The sequence below is a fragment of the Camelus bactrianus genome, chromosome 2 (genome assembly GCF_048773025.1).
Source record: "Camelus bactrianus isolate YW-2024 breed Bactrian camel chromosome 2, ASM4877302v1, whole genome shotgun sequence".
In the NCBI taxonomy this organism is placed as follows: Eukaryota; Metazoa; Chordata; class Mammalia; order Artiodactyla; family Camelidae; genus Camelus; species Camelus bactrianus.
The window spans coordinates 132,794,075-132,814,325 of NC_133540.1; the positions used below are offsets into that span (position 1 = coordinate 132,794,075).

At 53.8% G+C, this 20,251-nt stretch overlaps 3 protein-coding genes across 3 annotated transcripts in view; 2 read left to right on the top strand and 1 right to left on the bottom strand.

Annotated features, from left to right (window-relative positions):
- Window positions 1-2,817, top strand: part of TBC1D14 (TBC1 domain family member 14) — a 100,146-nt gene extending 97,329 nt beyond the window's left edge. Inside the window, exons 14-16 of the transcript XR_012501638.1 lie at window positions 228-420; window positions 1,487-1,581; window positions 2,680-2,817. The gene's annotated coding sequence lies outside the window, so the exon portion shown is untranslated. The remainder of the gene's footprint in view (window positions 1-227; window positions 421-1,486; window positions 1,582-2,679) is intronic.
- Window positions 2,818-2,965: 148 nt separating this feature from the next.
- Window positions 2,966-5,630, bottom strand: CFAP184 (cilia and flagella associated protein 184). Its single transcript, XM_010959660.3, has one exon. The coding sequence runs from the start codon at window positions 5,063-5,065 to the stop codon at window positions 3,374-3,376; it is 1,692 nt and encodes a 563-aa protein (XP_010957962.2). The 5' UTR covers window positions 5,066-5,630; the 3' UTR covers window positions 2,966-3,373.
- Window positions 5,631-20,109, top strand: TADA2B (transcriptional adaptor 2B). The gene is made up of 2 exons (XM_074350731.1): window positions 5,631-5,983; window positions 16,764-20,109. Exons 1-2 carry the CDS (start codon window positions 5,714-5,716, stop codon window positions 17,754-17,756), a joined length of 1,263 nt encoding a protein of 420 aa, XP_074206832.1. The 5' UTR covers window positions 5,631-5,713; the 3' UTR covers window positions 17,757-20,109.
- Window positions 20,110-20,251: the final 142 nt, after the last annotated feature.

Sequence of the window (20,251 nt, forward strand, 5' to 3'; positions counted from 1 at the left end):
TTTCATGCTTCATCACTCTGACTTAAAAGACTACCCCTGCCAAGTTGGGGTGCATTAACTCATTTCATAGACAAGCACCCCTGGCCAGTGGCAAAAAGCTAAATTACAGCTGCAGAGGAACTTGTCAAAAGAGCATGTATTTCCACTTCTATAGTTAAAAAATTATAAATGTGGTTAAGTCACCAAAAATGATTTTCATTTACCAAGAAAAAGTGTTTCTTTTTCAGATGCCTTGGGCTCTGTCATAGTGCCTGCTTCACTCCTGCCAGGGCTGCTGAAAACAAACCAAAAAAACTGTAACATTGAAGGGGACACATCTGACTCAGCCGAATTTTTTAAAACAAGGCCAGTTTACCCTGAATGCTCCTGGCTTGGGAGGCCACTCTCCAGCACGTCCACATCCACTTCCATGAGTTGAGTGTAAGTCATTGTGATTGTTGTGGTTCCAAAGTTCGTTTATGCCCGAGGTAGTAATTACTGTATTTACATAATTTAATTAAATATCATGTAGACCAATGGTGGTGAAAAAAAGAATTTTTGTTTCTACGAACGTCAAACTAAATGCTTTGGAAAGTCTCAAAAAGGGCAAATATCATTAAATTGGTATTGAATTGAGTGTGAGTGAGAACTGGAAAAGGTAGGGAAGCTGAAGTCCACAGGGCAATTGAGAAGGGCTCAGTCATTCAAGAGCCAGAGTCCTCGCACTTAAGACGACGCCTTGGCCCTCGGCCTGGAGATCAGCAAGTGCTGTGCACCTGTCCGTTCTAAATTAGGATAAAATGTTGAAAACAAGACAAAAAGGCTAGTTTCGTATAATAATGCATTCAAAATTTATTGTGCCTGCATTTTTCAGGCCTTGTACTTTTTGACAAGGAGATGAAAAAGTCTTTAGCCCTTGGTTTTAGTGGTCATAAAAATAATGGTAGTTTTAGGGGTTTCTAGTCCAGACTCCGCATTACTCCTCAACCTTCCCCTCGGGGAGGATGGGTCCCTGGTGGAGTGGCCGGCTCTGTCTGCAACATCGTCGTTCCGTGGCTGTGAGCCTGCCTCCCTGTCGTCTCCCTCACTGGTTCTGCTTCTTGAGAGAGCCTCTTTCTACCTGTAGTTAGTTTTGAATCCGACATAGGACTTGGTGCCCGACATATCATAAGCATTCAAGTAACACTTATCTTCAGAAAACGAGACTGGCATTATATTAATGTATTAATCTAACAAGTTTATTGAACACCGGTTATGTGCTCAGCCCTGTGCTGGCCACTAGGGTGGATGATAAATCAACAGGCCTCGCAGGGCCTTTGTATCATGGGGCCCAGAGAACTCAGTGGACAGTCATAAAGCAGTGGGTCAAAGGCTGGGCTGGGGCTAAACGCAGGCCGCTGTGCGGACAGAGGGAGGTCAGTAAAACTGGGGAGAGGATGCTTTAGGGCCCGAGGCATTCTTCCTCGAGGGCAATCTTAAACGGTTTGTGAATGTGTTGCTATTTCAGGATCGGGAGCTCTCCTATAATCTAATTAGAAAGAACCTCGTTATGAAGTAGTCAACAGAGTATTCATCTTCTAATTGGAACATCTCCAGCATGAGGTAATATAACTTGAGAGAACATTAGTAACTTGGCCGCTTAAAGCAACACCAACCCCATCTGTCTCTCTTGTATCTCTGTGCTCTCAGAGACCTGCCTGTCACCGGGCTGAAGGCTGGTGAGGCAGTGTTGGGTTCCACCTGGGTAATTGCCAGTGGTTCAAAATCTGCTGAAAATAACCTGTTCTCTCTCTTGTGAACCAGAGGCATGGCCACCCTTATAATGAAAGCTGCTTGCTTGGTGAATGCATTGAGCCCCTTTGCCAGCCTCCCCGACCACAAAAGAACCTAGCGGGCCGGTGCTGCTTTCAGCTTGCAGTGCAGGGAAAACAAAGTTCTATTTGCCAGTTATTTACTGCTTGACCTTAGTCTTGGTGAAGACAGAAATTGTAGAAGATGAGGAGAATGGAAGCAGGGAGGCGAAGCTTTCACTCCCCTCACTGTCTCGCTTGTGTGCTTTAATAAGTACAGTATTATTTTTTTTAAAGTGTATTTAAGCTGTGCAGGTTAGAAAAGCAATTTTAATCAACCTGTATTGGCTTCAAAGGGAACACATTTAGAAAACAAAATCATGTCATCCAAAGACAAAAGTTATTGTGACATTCTCTTGGAACAACTGAGTCATCTGCCCAGAGTGGGGTTTCGACCGTTCTTTAAAGGTGTGTAGTACCAAAAACTAGATCACCCTTCTTATGATCCTTCTTAAGTTTACAGATGGGAAAATACTTTTAATCCAAAATCTGAACATCTGAAAATTCAAGCTTAGATTAAGAAGAATTAAAACCAGGCCTCTAGCTCCAAAAGCATCAAAGAAAACTGAAAATGTTAATCACTCTGGGTTAAGGAGCTAGACCTATCGGGCCTGTTGTACATTAACTCAAGGAACGACAGACATTTTAATATTTGATACAGTGTAAAATCACATGCCTAGTGAGGGTCTGTAGTGTTGCCAAGATCTGAAAATATCTTGTTGAAAACAAAAGGCTTACGGACAGTCAGCAGTCACCACTGTATATTTTGCACCTGGAAAAACATAATACAATCACTATTTTGTTTTCACTAGAAAACAAAATTTCTTTCTTTCTTTTTTTTTTGGTACAGATCAATGCATTTCTTTAGTGGATCCAAGAAAACGTTTCATTAGAATTGAAGACTGTCATTGAGCCAGAAACAAACATTCATAGTAAAGCAGACTGAGCTTCCTTTCATTGAAAAAAGAGAGATGAAGGAACATAAGCCCCGTTCCCTAGTTACCATTCCTCCTGTTCCTGGTGTTTTTATTAACCCAGAAGCTGGTGCTACTTACATGCAAAACAATTTTAGACTAAGGGAATTAGTGAGCTTCGAATTGAGACAGTGACTCGGGATGACACAGTGCAATCCATTCAAAGGGGATTTAATAATTAGCTTAATACACAGGAAATTTTTTTGACACCCTGCCCATTTGTTGAACCCTTCTGCACATGGAGGAGGAACAGTTTTCCTCAGTATCAGGACACTGAAACTATGGAATTGTTCAGATATAAAACAGCTTTTGAGAGCTTTCTAGAAGTCAGGGACATTAAATCATCCATGTTTGTCTCTCGGTACCTGTTTTACTTCATCCCATATAAACAGTGCTCGGTTTTATGCTCAGCACTAATTTGGAAGCTTGAAAAACTAAGAATACAAAATACAATTCCATCCCAAATATCATGGGCCTTTCTAAGAATGGCAACAGATGGAGAATAAAAGTTAATGACGGATGAGGTTTGCTGAGACTGAAGATGTTCTGTGGACCCTTTCAATCATTGTGTCAAGAGGGCAGAAAGGCTTTGGCTTCCCTGATCTTCTGCCTCACACCCCTGCAGGACAAAGTCAGCCCGGCGTGATGCTGCTTCAGGGATTCCAAGCGCCGGTTGAGCTGCTCAGTCCTGTCCACCTTCTCCTCCATGTCCCGAAGGAGTGATTCCTTGCCCAGAAGCCCACACTTCTGATTCAGCTTGATGTTGTCGATCCGCAGGCTGTCTCGGGCTTGCTTGGTCTTGGTCAAGATGTCCCTCCTTAGAGCCACCTGAGCCTCAATCTCCATAAGCTCTGACTTTTTACGAGCATTTTCTGTATCCACAAAGTGTAACTTTTCCTTCACGTGTGTTATTATTTGCACATTGTTGGTCAACTTGGTGCGTAATTTTAAAAGCTCCTCATTTCGCTCCTCAGCTTTCTCATTGAAAGTCTGGTTCTCAATCTTAAGCTGTTCAAAATCTATAAGGAGCAGGCCCTCAGTCAGGTCCTCCTGGGCCTTCATCCTGGTTTCAAAATGCACCAGACTCTGCTTCAGCTGCACGTTCTCCAGCCTCACGGCGCTCATCTCCTTCTCCTTCTTATCCTCCAACGCCTGGATCTGCTCCACCTCCTGCAGAGCGGCCTGGCGACCACCCTGCATCCGACAGCTGCCCATGGCCTGCATCACCACCTGCTTCTTGAGTGCCTGGAAGTGAAGCCATTCCTTCTCCACCTCGGAGAGCTTCTCTCTGCACTGCTGCTTCAGCTGGTCCAGCTCCTGGTGATACCAGCTCAGGTCGTCTGCCTGTTGCTTCCTCAGATCCTCCAGCAGGACCAGATGGTGTAGGTATGCTTGCTCTTTCTCGGGCGCCTCAGGCTCCGTGCCCTTGTCAGGCACCTCGGCTGCATCCAGGCCCTTCTTCTTGCGCAGCGCCTCGAAGATCTTGTGCTGCAGGTAGATGTTGTAGCGCTGGTAGCGACCCCGCTCCACCATCAGGGAGTGGTACTGTTCCAAGAGCTCGGCGCGCAGCTGCTGCTCCTGCCGCTTCTGCACCTCCTCAGTCCACTCGTAATCGTCAGACTCGAGTTCCCTGTCCACATTTCTCAGCTCTTCCTCGCTTTTCTCCCGGCGTCCTTCCACACGCTTCCCCTCGGTCTCCTCAGTCCCCTCGCTCTCCTCAGTCTCCTCGCTCTCTTTCCCTTCCTCCTCCACGTGTCCCTTCGGCTCAGCCTCCCGGGATGGCGCAGTCTCTTCCTTGCGGGTCGAGGACAGCTGCAGAGGGACATGAGACTGGACTTCCTTCTTCCTCGGCTCCGCTGCCTCCTCCGCGTCCTCCGCGTCCTCCTCGTCCTCGTCCGCCTCCTCCTCCTTCTGTGGTTCCTGGGGCCCGTCTTTGGACCCTGGCTTGGCTGGCTCCTCAGGCCCGGTCTCGGCGGGCTCCCCTGACTCGGCCTCCGCCGGCCACTCCGGCTCTCCGGGCCCCTCCTCGCCCGCAGCCTCGGTGGCCGCCGGCCCTTCCTGGGACTCAGCCGGCTCGGCCGCAGCACCACCTCCCTCTGAAGCCTCTACAGCCTCCGGGTCCGGCTCCGACTCCGGCTCCATGGGTTCGGCAGGGGACTGGGGGCCAGAGCTAGTCTTGATCATGGACAGCCGCGAGGCCAGGCTCTCCGCATCTCCATTTTCCCTCTCGGGGTCCCCAGTGTGATCGGAGTGGTCGTCCATCTCCCTCCCGCAGGGCCAACGCTGCGGATCACGGCTGCGGATTGTTAGGTTTCCAGGGGCAACCAGGGGCGCGCACGGTGGGCCCGGCGATTGGCTGGACGTCAGCGCGACACCCTGCCCCCTTCTCCCCGCCTCCCGGCAAGAGCAGACCAATAGGAGGCCGCGGGAGGACGAGGGGTGGCGTTGATTGGGGGAGGACGTAGGCTCGCTCAGCGAGGGGCGTGGCGCATCCGCCGCGCTTCTTTTCGCCCTTTTCCCCGCGCCCAGCCTGGGGCGGGACGTCGGGGTGGCGCTGAGAGCCACGGGCAGCCGGCGCGAGGGGCGCGCAGGCGCAGAGCAGCGGGCAAGGTCCCCGCGAGGTGGCGCGCGCGGGGCGCCTGCGCGGTGCGGCGGGGCGACGGCGGCGGCGGCGGCGGCGGCGGCGGCCGGGCCAGCCCGAGCGCGCCTGCGTGCTGAGGCGGGACGCGGCCCGGCTGGCCGGCTCCGGCGGCGCCTGGGCGGGGCGGCGCGGTGGCGGCGGCCGCGGCGGCGGGCGGCGGTTGCTCGAGCGCGGCGGCGGGCCCGGGTGGCGGCGCTCTGACGGCTGCAGGCGCGGCGGCGGCGGCGGCGGCGGCGGCGGCGGCGGGCGCGGGCGGCGGGCGGGGGAAGATGGCGGAGCTCGGTAAGAAGTACTGCGTGTACTGCCTGGCCGAGGTGAGCCCGCTGCGCTTCCGTTGCACCGAGTGCCAGGACATCGAGCTGTGCCCCGAGTGCTTCTCGGCCGGCGCCGAGATCGGCCACCACCGCCGCTACCACGGCTACCAGCTGGTGGACGGCGGGCGCTTCACGCTGTGGGGGCCCGAGGCCGAGGGCGGCTGGACCAGCCGCGAGGAGCAGCTGCTGCTGGATGCCATCGAGCAGTTCGGCTTCGGAAACTGGGTGAGCGGCGGGCCGTGCGCGCCCGCGAGAGGCCGGCGCACCTGCGGGTTCGGCGCCGCCGCGCAGGGCCCGGGAGGCCGGGCCAGTTCGCGCGCCCCAGGGTTGCACGACCCAACCTGGCCCAGAGAGGCTAAGCCACACTCCCAAGGTCACACAGCAGGAAGTAGTAAAGGGGGGATTCGGACTGTGGGTGGCTGGCACCAGGGCCGATTCCCTAGCCTTTGGGAATTCTTCCCTAGGTGTCTGTCAAGTGCACACTTTGGGCGAGACCCGGCGCCTCGCCTGGCGGAGTAGGAGTTGGGAGACACAGGCAGGTGTGCAGGCTTGACAGCAGTAGGCGCACGGAGGAGAGAGCTGGTTTTGCCTGCAGAGCAGTGGTGGCGAAGGCCAGATGAGCTTCACACGGGCTCTGCGGCCTCTCCCACCGCCTCACATGTGCTCACTCATGGCCCTGCTCACTTTGTGTCCTGTGCCCCCTGCCAGGAACTTGTTTATCCTTGGATCCCCGAAGCCCCCAGGACAATGGGTCAGGAGTGCTCACTGGGTACTGACACAGTAGCGGGGACTAAGGCACCTGTCCTGGGTTTTGCTTTCTTCATGTCAGGGAGCTTCTATCAAGACGTTTATCCCAGAGGAAAAGCGGAGGGCTGGACTGGAGTCATGTGCAGTAGGTTCCTTGAGAGAGGGACGTGCTGGCTATCCTCTGCAGGGTCTCTGAGGAGCTCTCATTCCAGGAAGAGGAAGCTTTCATCCATACTAGAAAGGGAAAGTCTGGCTATATTCTGGTCCATAATTGTCAAGGATACATGGCCACTTCCAAGGCATTGTGAGGGGTAGGGAGGAGAGACGTGACCCCAGCTCCGTAATCTTTCCAGACCGTCCCACGTGATGGTCCTAACCTCCCTGAACCAGCATTTCATCTTGCTGCCACTTCCCAGGAGTACCAGTCATCCCTCAGTATCCACGGATGATTGGTTACAGAACCCCCAGCGGCCACTGGGATCCACCAGTACTCAAGTCCTCTAGATAAGTGACGTAGCCGGGGTTTGGTTGAATCTGTGGATGCAGAACCCGGGGATACACAGGGCCGACTCTACGCCCCTCCTCCTGAGCTTACTGGTGGAAGACAGTCCACATTTCTCCTCACATTCCCAAACCTGCCCTGCCTGTTTGCTTTTCTTCCATAAAGTGAGCCAGTCTTCAGGAACCAGTACTCGTTCCGCAGCCCTGGAATCTTGACTCTCTTCCCAACTCCTTAGAGACACTGCTCTACAAATTCTCACCTAAGCCCCATCATCACGATCACCACCCGCCAAACACCTCCATCTCACTTTGTCCTGAAGTGCTGTTGACTGATGTGTATCGAGCATCTGCTCTACGCATATGATACGGTGGTGAAGGTCTCAGAGGGGAGAACGACTTTACCTTTGTCTTCAAGGTCTTACAGTGTTGTGAGTGTTTGCTACTGAGCCTGGAGTTCTTCCCTGAGCGCCAGCCTGCGGTCATGGACCCATCCCTGACATCCTTGTGCTTGTCTCCTGGATGTCTCGACTTTCCTTGACCCAGATCCCACAGCACTCAGCTCAGTTATGCAGGCTACAAACGAGCCGTCCTCATGTCCTGACAGGTCCAGTTCACCAGCGGCCCTGTCTTCAGAGTAGTTCCAGAGTCTGACCACTTCTCTCAGCCTTGGCCTAAGCCGATGCTTCTCTCTTGCCCAACCGCCGCTGGGGCCTCCTTAGTGGTCTCTCCGCTCCTCTCCGGGGTCCTGCAGCCACTGCAGGCAATGTAACGAGAGTGGTATTGGAGGACACGCCACATCACACCAGCCTTCAGCGGCTGCCCGTTCTATTTAGATGAAACTTGAGGGCCTGTAGGCCCGCACAGCGTTCCCTGACCCCTGGGATCGCAGCTGCCTCCACCTTGATCGTTTGTATTTCTTAGCTCTTCCCCTCAGTCATGGCTGGTGACTGGTCTTTCTGCTTACATATCAGTGCCTCCGAGAGACTTTCCTTTCCCACCTCATTCTCGCGGCTCTTATTTCTGCAGCAGCAGCTAAAAATGGCTCACGGGGACCAAGAGCCTTGCTGAGCGCCAGGCCACGTTCTGGGCTCTCCGGCATTTCTTGTGGAATCTCCCCAGCAGCCCTGTGCAGCAGGCTTTGAACTGAGTAGTTTGACTTCAGTCTGTTCGTGGCTGCACTATCTACACTGCCTTCCCTGCAGCCCTGTGGAAATACATGAAAAACAGGCCCCGGGACTACAACGTAGTGTACTGGAGGAAGCTTAGGGCTGGCAGGGGCTGTGGGGCATCTCCAAAGCAGTGCTTTTCACTTTAATGTGCACACATATCACCTGGGGAGCTTGTGAAAATGCAGATTCTGACTCACTGCCCGGGCTTCTCCCTTCTGAACCAGTGGTGGGTTCGGGGGGATCCCCAGGCTCCCTGTGCTAACCCAGCCCGGGGCGCGGGCTCCGGGCTCTCTGGCTGTGCTCTCTGGGGCTGCTTTGCTCTAGACTTCCTTGTGCTTCATCAGAGGCTCCTCTGCAGCCCTGAGGTGTGTATTCCCTTCTGAGCGGGTTCCCAGATAAGTGCACGTGAGTGATGTTTCCCGCAGGGCAAGGGCCGGTTGTGGGCAAGGCTCTTTCCCTCAGTATCCCATATGCTCTTCACAGCAGTCCTAATGGGCAACAACTCCAAGAATTTAAAATACGCATCCAGGATGCCCCAGCGTTTCAATGTGGCAAAGCCAGGGTTTACAAATGGGCCTGATTCCAGAGTCCAAGCCTTCACCTCTTGGTGTAAGAGCATTAACCCCTGTGGGTCGGAGGCTGGGAGCTCAGTGGTGCAACTGCAAGTGTGACTGGACGGGGGCTGGCAGAGCAAGGTCTTGACCTAGCTCAGCAGGAGGTGAGTGAGTGGGGCAGGAAGGAAGGTGACTAGGTGGGTGCAGGAACCAGGTGTCACAGGCTGGCTATGAAGGATGGAGAAAGGCAGTGGGTGAATGGAGGGTAGTGATGTTGGGGACAGTGATATAGAGGAAGGTGAGACAATTCTAATTTGTCGGATGGTACATGTGACTTTGGGGTCACATGGAATTAATGGGGACAGGCTGTGGTGAAGTCTGGGCCATTGGCTCACACTTTGTTCCAGGGCCAAGGCTCCCAAGCTGGCGTGGGTGTGGCTGAGGGATGCTAACCTTGAGGCCAGGAGGGTCTGGGGACTAGCAGAGGAGAGGACAGGTGGGGCGACACCTGTGAATACAAGACCAGGGAAGGTTTGGCAGTAGGGTATTGAGACCCCCCAGGGCAGCTGGTTTTGTGGTGAGTGCTGTGCAGATGCAGACTTAGAAGATAAGTCTCCTGCTGGGACACGGACGTAAGCACAAAGGTAGAATATTTTATGACAACTTGAGACTGTGGTGGCCGAGCCACAGGTTCGTTAATTGGTTGCTGGAGAATCGGACGGTGTGAGGAAGGCCCGGGTTCCTGCAGATTCTGGTCAGGAGGGCTTTAGGGGGAGGCAGGGGTCAAGTTGGCTTTGAATTCAAATTATAAAAGGATGTGAGGCTCTCTGCAGACTGTGCAGGGCCTTGTGCTGGTGAATGTACATTCAGGCTAATTATTGGAGGTGGGTGGAATGTCATGAACAAGGAGTTTTACTTTCGTCGATGACAGTTGACATCCTGATGCGGGACGTGTAGATGTGCACTGTTGCGCGTTTGCGCATTCGTCAGGTACTTACTTGGGGCCCCTTTACCTTAGCGCCTGTGCTAGATGCAGGGTATCTCCTGGGTTAAATCGGGAAATGGGTGTTTACAGAGACTCCTGCCGTGTCATTCTGCTGCACGGGGGCCACAGAGCCTCGTTTGGGAAGCCTGGGAACAGTCACCTTCTTAACAAGGTGTAGTTCCCTCTGAGTGTCATGGGAACAGGTAAGTTCATCCCATGAGCATCCTGACAGTGGGGTTCTTAACTGTCATTAAGGATGGAGGGGGTAAGGAGGGAAGAGCCGAGACAGAGAGAACCAGCTAGAATTAATAGGGTTATGCAGAGCAGTGGTTCTCAAACTTCAGCGAGATTCAGAACACCCTGGGGGGCTTGTTAAATCGCCAGTCCTTGTCCCGCCTGTTTCTGAAGTCAGATCTGGGGCTTGGCGTGATAATTTGCATATCTAACAACTTCACTGGTGGTGCTGATGCTGCTGGCCCAGAGCCCTTTGAGAAGCACTGGTGGAGAGTAAGACGTGCCAGTCTAAAACCTTTCCTTAGTTTGAAAAATTATGTATTTTTATTGTGGTAAAATAGATAACACATAATGTAAAATTCACAATTTTTAACCATCTTTAAGTATACAGTGGCATTAAGTGCATTCCCGCTGCTATGCAGCCATCACCACCAGCCATCTCCAGAACTTTTTCATTCCTTTAGTGTCCCCATGAAACACTGACTTTCATTTCTAGCTCCCATGCCCCTGGTAGCTACCCTTCCACTTTTCTGTCTCTCTGAGTTTGCCTGTTCTAGGGACCTCACGTTAAGTGGAATTTTATGTTTTTGCCTTTGTGACTGGCTTGTTTCACTTAGGATAAGGTTCCCCAGGTTTAGCAGTGTTACAGCAGGTGTCAATTTCCTTCCTTTTTAAGGCTGAGTAATATTCCATTGTGTGGATAGGCTGTATTTTGTTTACCCATCATCCACTGATGGGTACTTGGGTTGCTTCTACTTTTGGCTGCTGGGAATGCTGCTGCAGTGAACGTAGGTGTACACAACTCTGTTGGAGTCCTTATTATTTGGGGTAAATAGCAGGAAGTGGAATTGCTGGATCATGTGTATGTGTGTTTTTTAAGGACCTGCCATACTGTTTTCACAGTGGGACGTGCGGCTTTCTAAAGCTCTTTCGCAGGTAGCCTGATCTGACCTGAAGGGCTTTGTTCACCTTGCGGGGCAGTCACCTGTATGAGCCGGTGATCTCTGGGTGAGTTTAGAGAGGAGGACAGGGAACCTGGAGCTGAGATGAGGCTACAGAACTTTCCATCTAAAAAGCCTAGCAAACAGGATTGGTGGCCAAGGGGAACAGAGCCCCTGGGATGGCTGGCTGATAACTGGGAAGGACAGACCAGTGTCAGTCACTGGCATCTGAGGCCGGACGTGCCCCTGACACAGCGTAGCCTCCAGGAGGGTCCGGCTGCTGAGTGGAGGCGGCAGGAAGGCAGGGGAGGGTCTGGAGGCCGAGGACGCAGGGCGCGCGCCCAAGGCATCCTCCCAGCCCCTGAGAAGCAGGTGGGCTGTTCTCTTCACTGGAAAAGAAGCGGGTACGAGGCTGGAGATGGAAATGGCCGCGTCCAGGGCACCCCCGGTGGGCGAGCTGGGTGCCAGCGCGGGGACCGTCCGCGCCTGCGCCGGCCTCGGCCCCACCCCTCCCGTGTCCCCCCGCCCGCAGCCCGGGAGCGGGCGCGGGCGCGGGCGCACGCGAGGTCGTGTCCGTGTCCGCCCGCGAAGCCCAGGTTGAGGCCACCGGGAAGGGGGACAAGTGGAAGGAGCGACTAACGAAGGCTGATGCCCAGTGTCCTGCTCACATCCCTCCTCACAGGGACGGCCGGCATGTGTCACGGACTCGTGAGGGACAGGCCAGGCCCCGAGTGTCCAGGCAGCAGAGCGCCTGCCAGGGGTCGGAGTCCTCCGGCCTCTCAGCCAGAGACTGTCCTTGCAGCCTGAAACCCCTCCCCCGGGGCCTGGACTCCGCTCCCTCTGCTGCTCTCGGGCCTGGCTGCGTCCTGGCCGCCCCTGGGGTCTCTGCCCCACCCCTCGGGGGCCGCAGGTTCATGTGGTGAGCCTTCTGGTTGCTTTTGGCCCACGGACGCTTCTCCTCTTAAAGAAAAAGGAGGCTGGAACCCCGTCTCCCTAGGGAGATACCGCACACTGCCCGCCCCCAAGCCTGGCTGAAAAGCCTCGGGCCAAGCGGGCCTCCAGGCCTTTGCCTCCGCTTCACGAGCAGACGCTGCCGTTGAGAGAGGCTGCGTTCAGACTGCTCCGGAGCAAAGCTGCCGACCTGCACAGAGAGGGTGCTCTGTGACCTGGAGACGGTCACTCTGGTAAAAGCACTGGTTTGTTCACAAGAACTGGACAGAATCCTCTGCACAGGGAAGAAGTAGGTCTCTCTGTGCCCCCGCACGCGTCCCAGAGATCACAGAGCGAGAGGTGGCAGCGCTGCTGTAATGTGGTTGGTCTGGAAAGGAGAGTGGGAGCCCCAAGGTCTGGCCTTGCTCTGCCTTTTGAAAGTCTAACAAAGCGCGATTGCAGGGACCCCCCTTTTGGTGTGCACTGCGTCAGTTCCCCAGGGTACAGGCCGCGTGGTGACCTGGGCCCTTCCTTGGGGGTAGTGTCACCTAAGGTTATTCTCCTAACCTATAAAATGTGGGTAATCATGCTACCTCGTGGGAATTGCTGGGAGGATGAAATGAGGTGATCTGTGTAAAAGTCCTTACCCGGTAACTGTTATTATTATGAATTTTGTTTTATCCTGGCAAAACCCTGTAAGAAGACTAATTACAGATCAAGAAGCAGAATTTGAGAGGATAAGGGTTTCCCGGCTAGTAGTAATTGAGTCAGAACCTGAGCCTGGCTCTAGGTTTCCTCAAAGCCTTCCTGGAGGAGATGATCTGGGTCTTCAGGGTAAACCTGAGTTGTGGAAGTGGAGCTGATGGCTCCGTGGTTGTGGTGACAGGCAACACTGATGGAGCGCAAACTGCTCCCAGCCAGGGGCTTAGCATGGGGTGCGTATCCCCTCGTTTAATCCCCCGTCGTCCTGTGGAGTAGGTGGTAGTATTACCTCCGTAATTCAGACAAAGAGATTGAGGCACAGAGAAGTTAAGTGATTTGTCCAAGTTACTCAGCAGTTAAGGGGTGGAGCCAGGATTGGAACCCTGAAGCCCGGCCAAGCCTGTGCACGTGGAGAACAGTCTGCTTTTTGTCTGGAGGATGGGCCGGCACAGCAACCCTTGTGTGGACCTCCAGACGGGGCACAGGCAGCCTCGGGCCTGGAGGAGAGGAACCCTGAGGCGGCCTTACTGGTGGACCTGGCCAGCCCGCAGTGCTGATGGTTTCCCGGGACTGTTCCCTCCTTTCCCTGCTCAGGTGCTGGAGGCCAGCACAAGCGCCCTGAAAAGGCCGGAAGGAGAGCCGACCGGCTGGAGAGCCCGGTGGAGCTGCTGCCCGCTCTCCTTTCCTGGAGAGGCTGTGTCCTGGCCTGAGTCTAGCGACCTTGGAAAGTAGACCTCAGGGCCCAGTTCAGTGTCTTAGAGGCATCTTTTCCTTTATTTTTCAAAGGGCTTAAGGAAGCGGCATACTTATCTCTCCTTACCTTTTTCCAAAGATGGGAGCCTCTCTCTCTTTTCTGAGGTAGCATATAAGAGCAAACCTCGCAGGCCTGGGGCCACTCGCCTGTATGTTACTATGCGGCAGTGGGGAAGGAACCAACTTCAGTGTGCAGTCCTGGTCCTTGTGTAGTTTGACTTATTTGCACTTGACCTTTCTCTCCAAATCTCATTCCCCCGAACTCATTTCTGTTGCTTCTCCCTGCCTAGCTGCCTGTCCATCCATCCATCCTTCTGTCCACCCAGAGTAAGCAAATACTTTGACCTTGAACATGTGAAGGAAAGACCCACTCTCTCTGTCACTCACCTGCTGTCACTGTGATGCTGCAAGGTGGTGACAGGATACTTCCTTAGTTGCAGGAGGTGGGCGGGTCTTGTGTGACCATATACATGAAGACGAGAAGTTCAGGATGTGACGAGCAGGGCACTGGGCAGGGGCGGATGTGCTGTAGCTGTTGCTATTTTTAACCCTTGTCTTTTACAATATGTTTATTACTGTGGTTTCGCATCACCGAACCTGTCTGTCCTCTGTGGACTCTTGTTAGAATCAGAGCTGTGTCACTGCCCCCATTTCCACTGTCCCATTATGACCCTCGCTGTCTCAGAGTACTTGGAAATTAGGGTCTTGTATGCTTTCCCGGGCCTTTCTCACTGGTCACTAAGCTAACATGGTGGGCCCTGGGGGGCGAGGCTGTTTCCACAGTCGCCGGCGGCAGCGTCTCCCCTCACAGTGGCCAAGGCTGATGCTGAGGGGGCTCCTGGGCTCCTGGTCACAGGGCACTGGTCCCTCTGCTTTGTGGCTTCATAAACACTGGTGGCCTGGGCCCATATGGAGCCAGCGTCTGCATTTGCTACCTGAAGAGGAGCTGGGTGACTGAGGAGGCAGCACAGGTCCACAGCTGTCTGCCTGAGGTCCCCGGTTGTGTGCCTGGATGGGGAGACTGCCTCCTGTTCTGGGCTGTAGCCCTGGGATTGTGGATGTTTGCGGAGCAAGACATGGAACTTGTGGGGGCAGGAGGGGTGACATCACCTGCACGTGGACATGGACTGACACCCACCTGTGCACTGTCGGGAGCGCCTCATGGAACAGGAGCATCTTCTCTTTTGAGCACTCTTTTTTAATTTTTTTGTCCCTTTAAATATTCTGGATGAAAACCTTAGACCTGTTTAAACAGAGAATTCTGAGGTAGGATTTAACTTTACTTAAAAAAAAACAACTTAGATTTACTCAAAAAAGTGAAAAAACAGTACACAAAGTTCCCACATACCTTCCCCATATCCTTCCAGAAATGTGAGCCTCTTGCATCAGCTCGGTGCTTAGAGAAAGCAGGAAGTTGACGGGGGTACAGGACCGTTGGCTCACAGGCAGCGGGGGCAGGGTCCCATCTGGGCCCATTGATGTAGCTGCCACCTCTCCTCCGGTCCACACGCTTCTTTGTCTCTGACCAGACACGTTTGCAGAGTGGCTTTAATTTGGGTTTGGCCACCGTGCTCTGGTGATGTGGGAAGGACTTCAGACAACTCAGTACAAAGTCTTCGTTTGGTCAGATGCAGCTTTACTGCTTAGAATCCTTCTGTTCTTTCAGGATTTACATTTTACCCCAAATGTGGTGTTCTGCGCACCTGATGATTTCTGGAAGGCTGAGGTTCGGGGTGGACAGCAGACTTGTTGGGAGGGCGGACCTCTCGCGGCAGGTCTGCTAGACGGGGCCAAGGTCTGCACCACCCAGCCGCTGTGGCCTTGGGTGGCGGTGAGGGGTGAGAAGCCCCCAGGCCGGGCTCCAGGCCTCTGGCGGCTTCCCCATTCTCCGACACCCTGGTGAGCATGTCCTTTCCTCCCGAAAGGGCATGTGTCAACGATGCAGATTCTCTGCATGTTATGGGGGCTTCCGGCCCCAAGGTGGGGTGGGCAGAAAAGCATTAAGGTCCTCCAGCACCTCTCTGCCTGTGGGGGGGTGCTTCTGGTGAGCGGCTGGAAAGGCAGGGTGGGCAGGCTGCCCTTGGCTCCTTTACTGGTGAAAACTCGAGGCTCCGAGGCAGGAGTGGCCAGACTGGTCACAGTGACAGTAGCTGCTGGGAATGGTTGTGATTTGCTTTTGGGATTTGTTTGTTTGTTTGTTCGTTTTTGGACCAAATGTCTTCTGGGAAAGTGTTAGAGAATTGATGCTAATAGTGATTTTTAAATAAGAAACCATGTGGCCAGCCCATCCCCATGAGACAGCGTCCAGTTTTAGTCCTGATCTTCCCACTTCTCTTTGCGGTGCTCAGAAGGAGGCCTCGCAGGTTAGGTGCGGGTCTTGCCTTCTTTGTTCTGATGGCTTTAAGCCCCGCCCTCCGTGCGGCTCCATCCCGGCCAGGAGCCGAGCTGGCCAGTCACTGTGCCACGAGGACCTCCCTCCCCCCGGTGCCCAGTTTGTCAGCAGGGTCAGCCCGGGTGGGCTGGTTTCTTTGACTCCAGTTTGGCTTTTGGGGGTGCAGAGACCATTCCAGTCTCGAGGGATGAGCATTTCTGGGGCGGAAGGCGGCCTCTGTGCCTTGGCGGCTGCTGGAGCTGAGAGGACCAGGTGAGGGGTGCATGCAGCGGGTGAGAAGTGGCTGCTGGCTGAATGAGTGCGCACTTCGGGCAGTTACTTTCTGAAGTGGCTTTAGCGGTTGACTTTAAGGAAGAGGCCTCTTGGCAGAAGGAAAAGATTGAGGGGGTTGTACAATTTCCTCCCATTAATAACCCTGTGCTCATGGGTTACTGTCTGGTAGGAACGCATGCTCGCTGGGGCCCATTGAGGGTGTCATTGGTTGCGGTCCTCCACCCACTTTAAGAGGTTCTTTCCTGGTCATCTGACTGCCACCTAGGAAAGGGACACACTGGGCCTCAGCCCTTCTGTTTGGGAGGCTGGGAGTGGGACCTCCTGTGCAGGGGACCTGGGCCGGGGCTGTTCTCTGGTCTAGACACAGAGGTGGGACTGGGACGCAGTGGGCACCTTAGGGTCTGGCTGCCACCCGCCCCCACCATGTCCTGTTAACCTCCCAGACGCCAGAGAGCTGGGTTTGTTGCGGGCAAAACGGCCAGTGCTGGCTGGCCCTGCTCCTCCTCTTGGGGAACCAGGGGAACAGAGCCAGCATCTCTGATGTGGGTTCTGATTCCTGGGCCACCAGCTCCCACATGAGCCTGGACACGGGTGCGCCTCTCTGATCTGCACTTTCTCACGCAGGGAATCAGTCAGGGTTCTTTCCTGCGCTGACATCCATTTGGTCAGCCCAGTCCCCTGCAGGAGCATCCTTCGGGAGGGGGGATAACGCTGTCAGTAGGAGGTAGTCCAGTGAACCTTTGCGGAAACGTTAAGGGGCTTTGCCCGAACCGTGAGTCTGACCCTCTGGCTTTGGAAATGACCTCTGACCTTTGTTGTTGTAGGAAGACATGGCTGCCCACGTCGGCGCTTCCCGGACTCCCCAGGAAGTGATGGAGCATTATGTAAGCATGTACATCCACGGAAACCTGGGGAAAGCCTGCATCCCCGACACCATCCCCAATCGGGTGACAGACCACACCTGCCCCAGTGGAGGCCCCCTCTCTCCCAGCCTCACCACCCCCTTGCCTCCCCTAGACATCTCGGTGGCCGAGCAGCAGCAGCTGGGCTACATGCCGCTGCGGGACGACTACGAGATCGAGTATGACCAGGACGCCGAGACGCTCATCAGCGGGCTCTCGGTCAACTACGACGACGACGACGTGGAGATCGAGCTGAAGCGCGCGCACGTGGACATGTACGTGCGGAAGCTCAAGGAGCGGCAGCGGCGCAAGAACATCGCGCGCGACTACAACCTGGTGCCGGCCTTCCTGGGCAAGGACAAGAAGGAGAAGGAGAAGGCGGCCAAGCGCAAGGTCACCAAGGAGGAGAAGGAGCTGCGGCTGAAGCTGCGGCCGCTCTACCAGTTCATGTCCTGCAAGGAGTTCGATGACCTGTTCGAGAACATGCACAAGGAGAAGATGCTGCGCGCCAAGATCCGGGAGCTGCAGCGGTACCGGCGCAACGGCATCACCAAGATGGAGGAGTCGGCCGAGTACGAGGCGGCTCGGCACAAGCGCGAGAAGCGGAAGGAGAACAAAAACGCCGCTGGCTCCAAGAGGGGCAAGGAGGACGGCAAGGACAGCGAGTTCGCCGCCATCGAGCACCTGCCTGGCTTTGAGCTTTTGTCGGACCGCGAGAAGGTGCTCTGTAGCTCCCTGAACCTGAGCCCCGCGCGCTACGTGACCGTGAAGACCATCATCATTAAGGACCACCTCCAGAAACGGCAAGGGATTCCCTCCAAGAGCCGCCTTCCCAGTTACTTGGACAAAGTCCTCAAGAAAAGGATTTTAAACTTCCTCACGGAAAGTGGTTGGATATCCAGGGATGCTTCCTGAGGCCGGGGCGCTGTGAAAGCCGGAATGATGCTAAGAAGCTTGTGAGCCAAAATGATTGGGGTGAGGGAGGGGGGAGGAAACGCTTTTTTCCCCATTGTTGCTCTTTTTTAAACAAATTGAGTTCCTTTTTTTAGGATACAAATTCTTTTTACGGTCCTCTGAAGAAGCAATAGTAACAATCTTATATCGGATCATGGGGGAGGCAGATACATGTATATTTTAACTTAGTCCTAAAAGTAATCCTTTAAGATGACTTGCCTTCACGTGTTCAGTTTGGAGAATATTGTGAGACTAATTTCCTTTTATTTGTGAGTTTCTTCCCTTTGGTACACGACTGTCGTTCTGTAGGTAAAGGAGCACCATTCCCCGCCCGGCCTCCAGCTTCTCCCTGTGACCCGGGCTCCGCTGGCCGCCCACGGCGGCCCAGACCCCCAGCACAGCCCGGCACGTGGCACTTTAGATGGGGCCAGACAGGCAGATGGGACTGTGGGGCTGTGGGACAGGATGGGACGTCAGTAGGGACTTTAAAGGAGGAATCTGGTGTCAAACACAGTGGCCACATGAGCTTCCCTTTAACCCCCAGGCAGTGGCAGTTTGAGCTCAGGGTGGGAGAGGCGGAGCTGTGGTGGGAGGAACGGCAGACCCCCTGGGTCTCAGGGGTGCTTTGGGGGGGAGCCTAAGCGGGGGCGGAGGGGACTGGGACCAGCTCCAGCTGCCAGAACAACACTGAGCGGCCTCCCCTGGGGCTGCTGCTTGCTGCTCTGAGAACCTGCAGTGCATTTTACTTGGAAGAACTCGTTTTAGAAACGTCAGGCTGAGAGCTCTGGGCTCTGGTGTTGGCTCCCTCCAGGGTTTTCAGCTCCCTTGCAAGTGCCTCTTTCACCGAGACTCTGGCCACGTGTCTTCCTGGGGGTGGCACCCGGCACTCAGCCAGGTCAGGGTAGGAGGGAGCATTGCGGCCGCTGCCTCCAACCAGACTCAGAGCGGCTGCTGCCCAGCCGGGTTTAGAAACACGTTCAGGGGTGGTCTTTCACGGACATACACGGTGCCTTCCTTCCAGAACTTGAGAAAGGCATGACTTCCGGCTACTCGGGGCTCTGGTGTCCAAGACCCTGCTTAAGAGTGGGCGGAGTGGCCGCGGCCCCAGGGCTCCACCCCTCCCGAGCTTGTCCTGCCCCCATAGCCCCCAAGACTGTTTACCTCCTAGAATGTTTGGGTGTGAAGTTACATTAAAGTGAAGTTATTTGAAAGAAAAAAAACCTCATCATTTCCAAGGATGACTTAATTACGGTGCCTTTTCCTTTCTTTTTGCATCCTTCTGCCCCTAGGGTAAATTTTCCAGCATTAAATAAAATATTTCAAGTATACTGTATGTGGCTTTAGTTGCAAAATACGCTGCATGTGGGCAGAGAAGCACTCTCTGTGCCCAGGACTTCTCTTTGTCCATAGGAAATAGCCAGCACTAGTGTCATTCTTGAGGGCCACTCCCACACTGTCCCCTGCAGGGTAACTGCAGCCAACAGAGCCGGTACTGTCTATCCAAGCTGTGATGGGGAGGTGCTAAGTTTTTACAGGGCTTTTGGCCAGTGGTCCTCATATAGGGCTCCTGGGAACCTGCTAGGAGTGCACTCAGGCCCTGCCCAGTCCCCCTGAATCAGAAACCCTGTGGTTGGGGTCCATGGAGCTGTTTCTGCAAGCCTTCCAGGGGACTGGGATGCAGGCGAGAGTTCAAGAACCACTGGCTTTAGCTACTCTGGTATCTTCATCGATTTTCTACATCAGATTCCTAGTTTGGTGAGGTTTTAAATTTAGTCTTATTTTTATATAAAATGATTGCCAGCCTTTCATTAAGCTTGAGAAGCAAAAGATCCCTGTAAATATGTGTGGCCCTGGCCAAGAGCTGTCGAATGAAAAACTTTGTGCTTAAGCAGGTTTTCTGTATGTGTATCTTTTTGATGGTATGAAGAATTTATTTAGGCTTGACTGTGTTTAAACATCATAATGAATGTATAATTAATTTATGTTAAAGTATTAACACTGTTACAGGGGAAAAGTCATCTTATGACTGGCTGCCTCTTACCCCACCAAGTCCAGCTATTACTGTCAACATCGGTCCTTACCCTGCTGTTAGCTCGGAGCCTTTACATTTATGTATTTAATTCTCAGGATAAATTCGTCACCGGAATCCAGTGGAATTAGGTCTTTTCAAAATTTAAACAATTTGAGTCAAGAAAGATAATTCAGCTATTCCAGAATAATGCTCTGGACAGCCAACATTCCGAGAATGTGATAAAACTGAAACCCCGCCTACCACTCTCTCTCCCTTTTACACATTAAACAGGTTGAGAACCAGTGTCACTGCTTGCTTTTTACCGCCTGCCCCTCGAGCCTCAGCTTTTCAGAGCCTTGGAGATGGTGCGAACCGGCTTTCAAACACAGAATGGGGGACACTGTGACATGTTTTAGTGTGGTGCTTCTGTGTCACACCAGTTTTC

Excerpts from the sequence above, each read along its gene's own strand:
- CFAP184 (XM_010959660.3), bottom strand. The coding sequence starts at position 5,065 with ATGGACGACCACTCCGATCACACTGGGGACCCCGAGAGGGAAAATGGA.
- TADA2B (XM_074350731.1), top strand. The coding sequence starts at position 5,714 with ATGGCGGAGCTCGGTAAGAAGTACTGCGTGTACTGCCTGGCCGAGGTG. Across the intron at positions 5,984-16,763 it reads AGTTCGGCTTCGGAAACTGG|GAAGACATGGCTGCCCACGT; the intron begins GTGAGCGGCGGG and ends TTGTTGTTGTAG.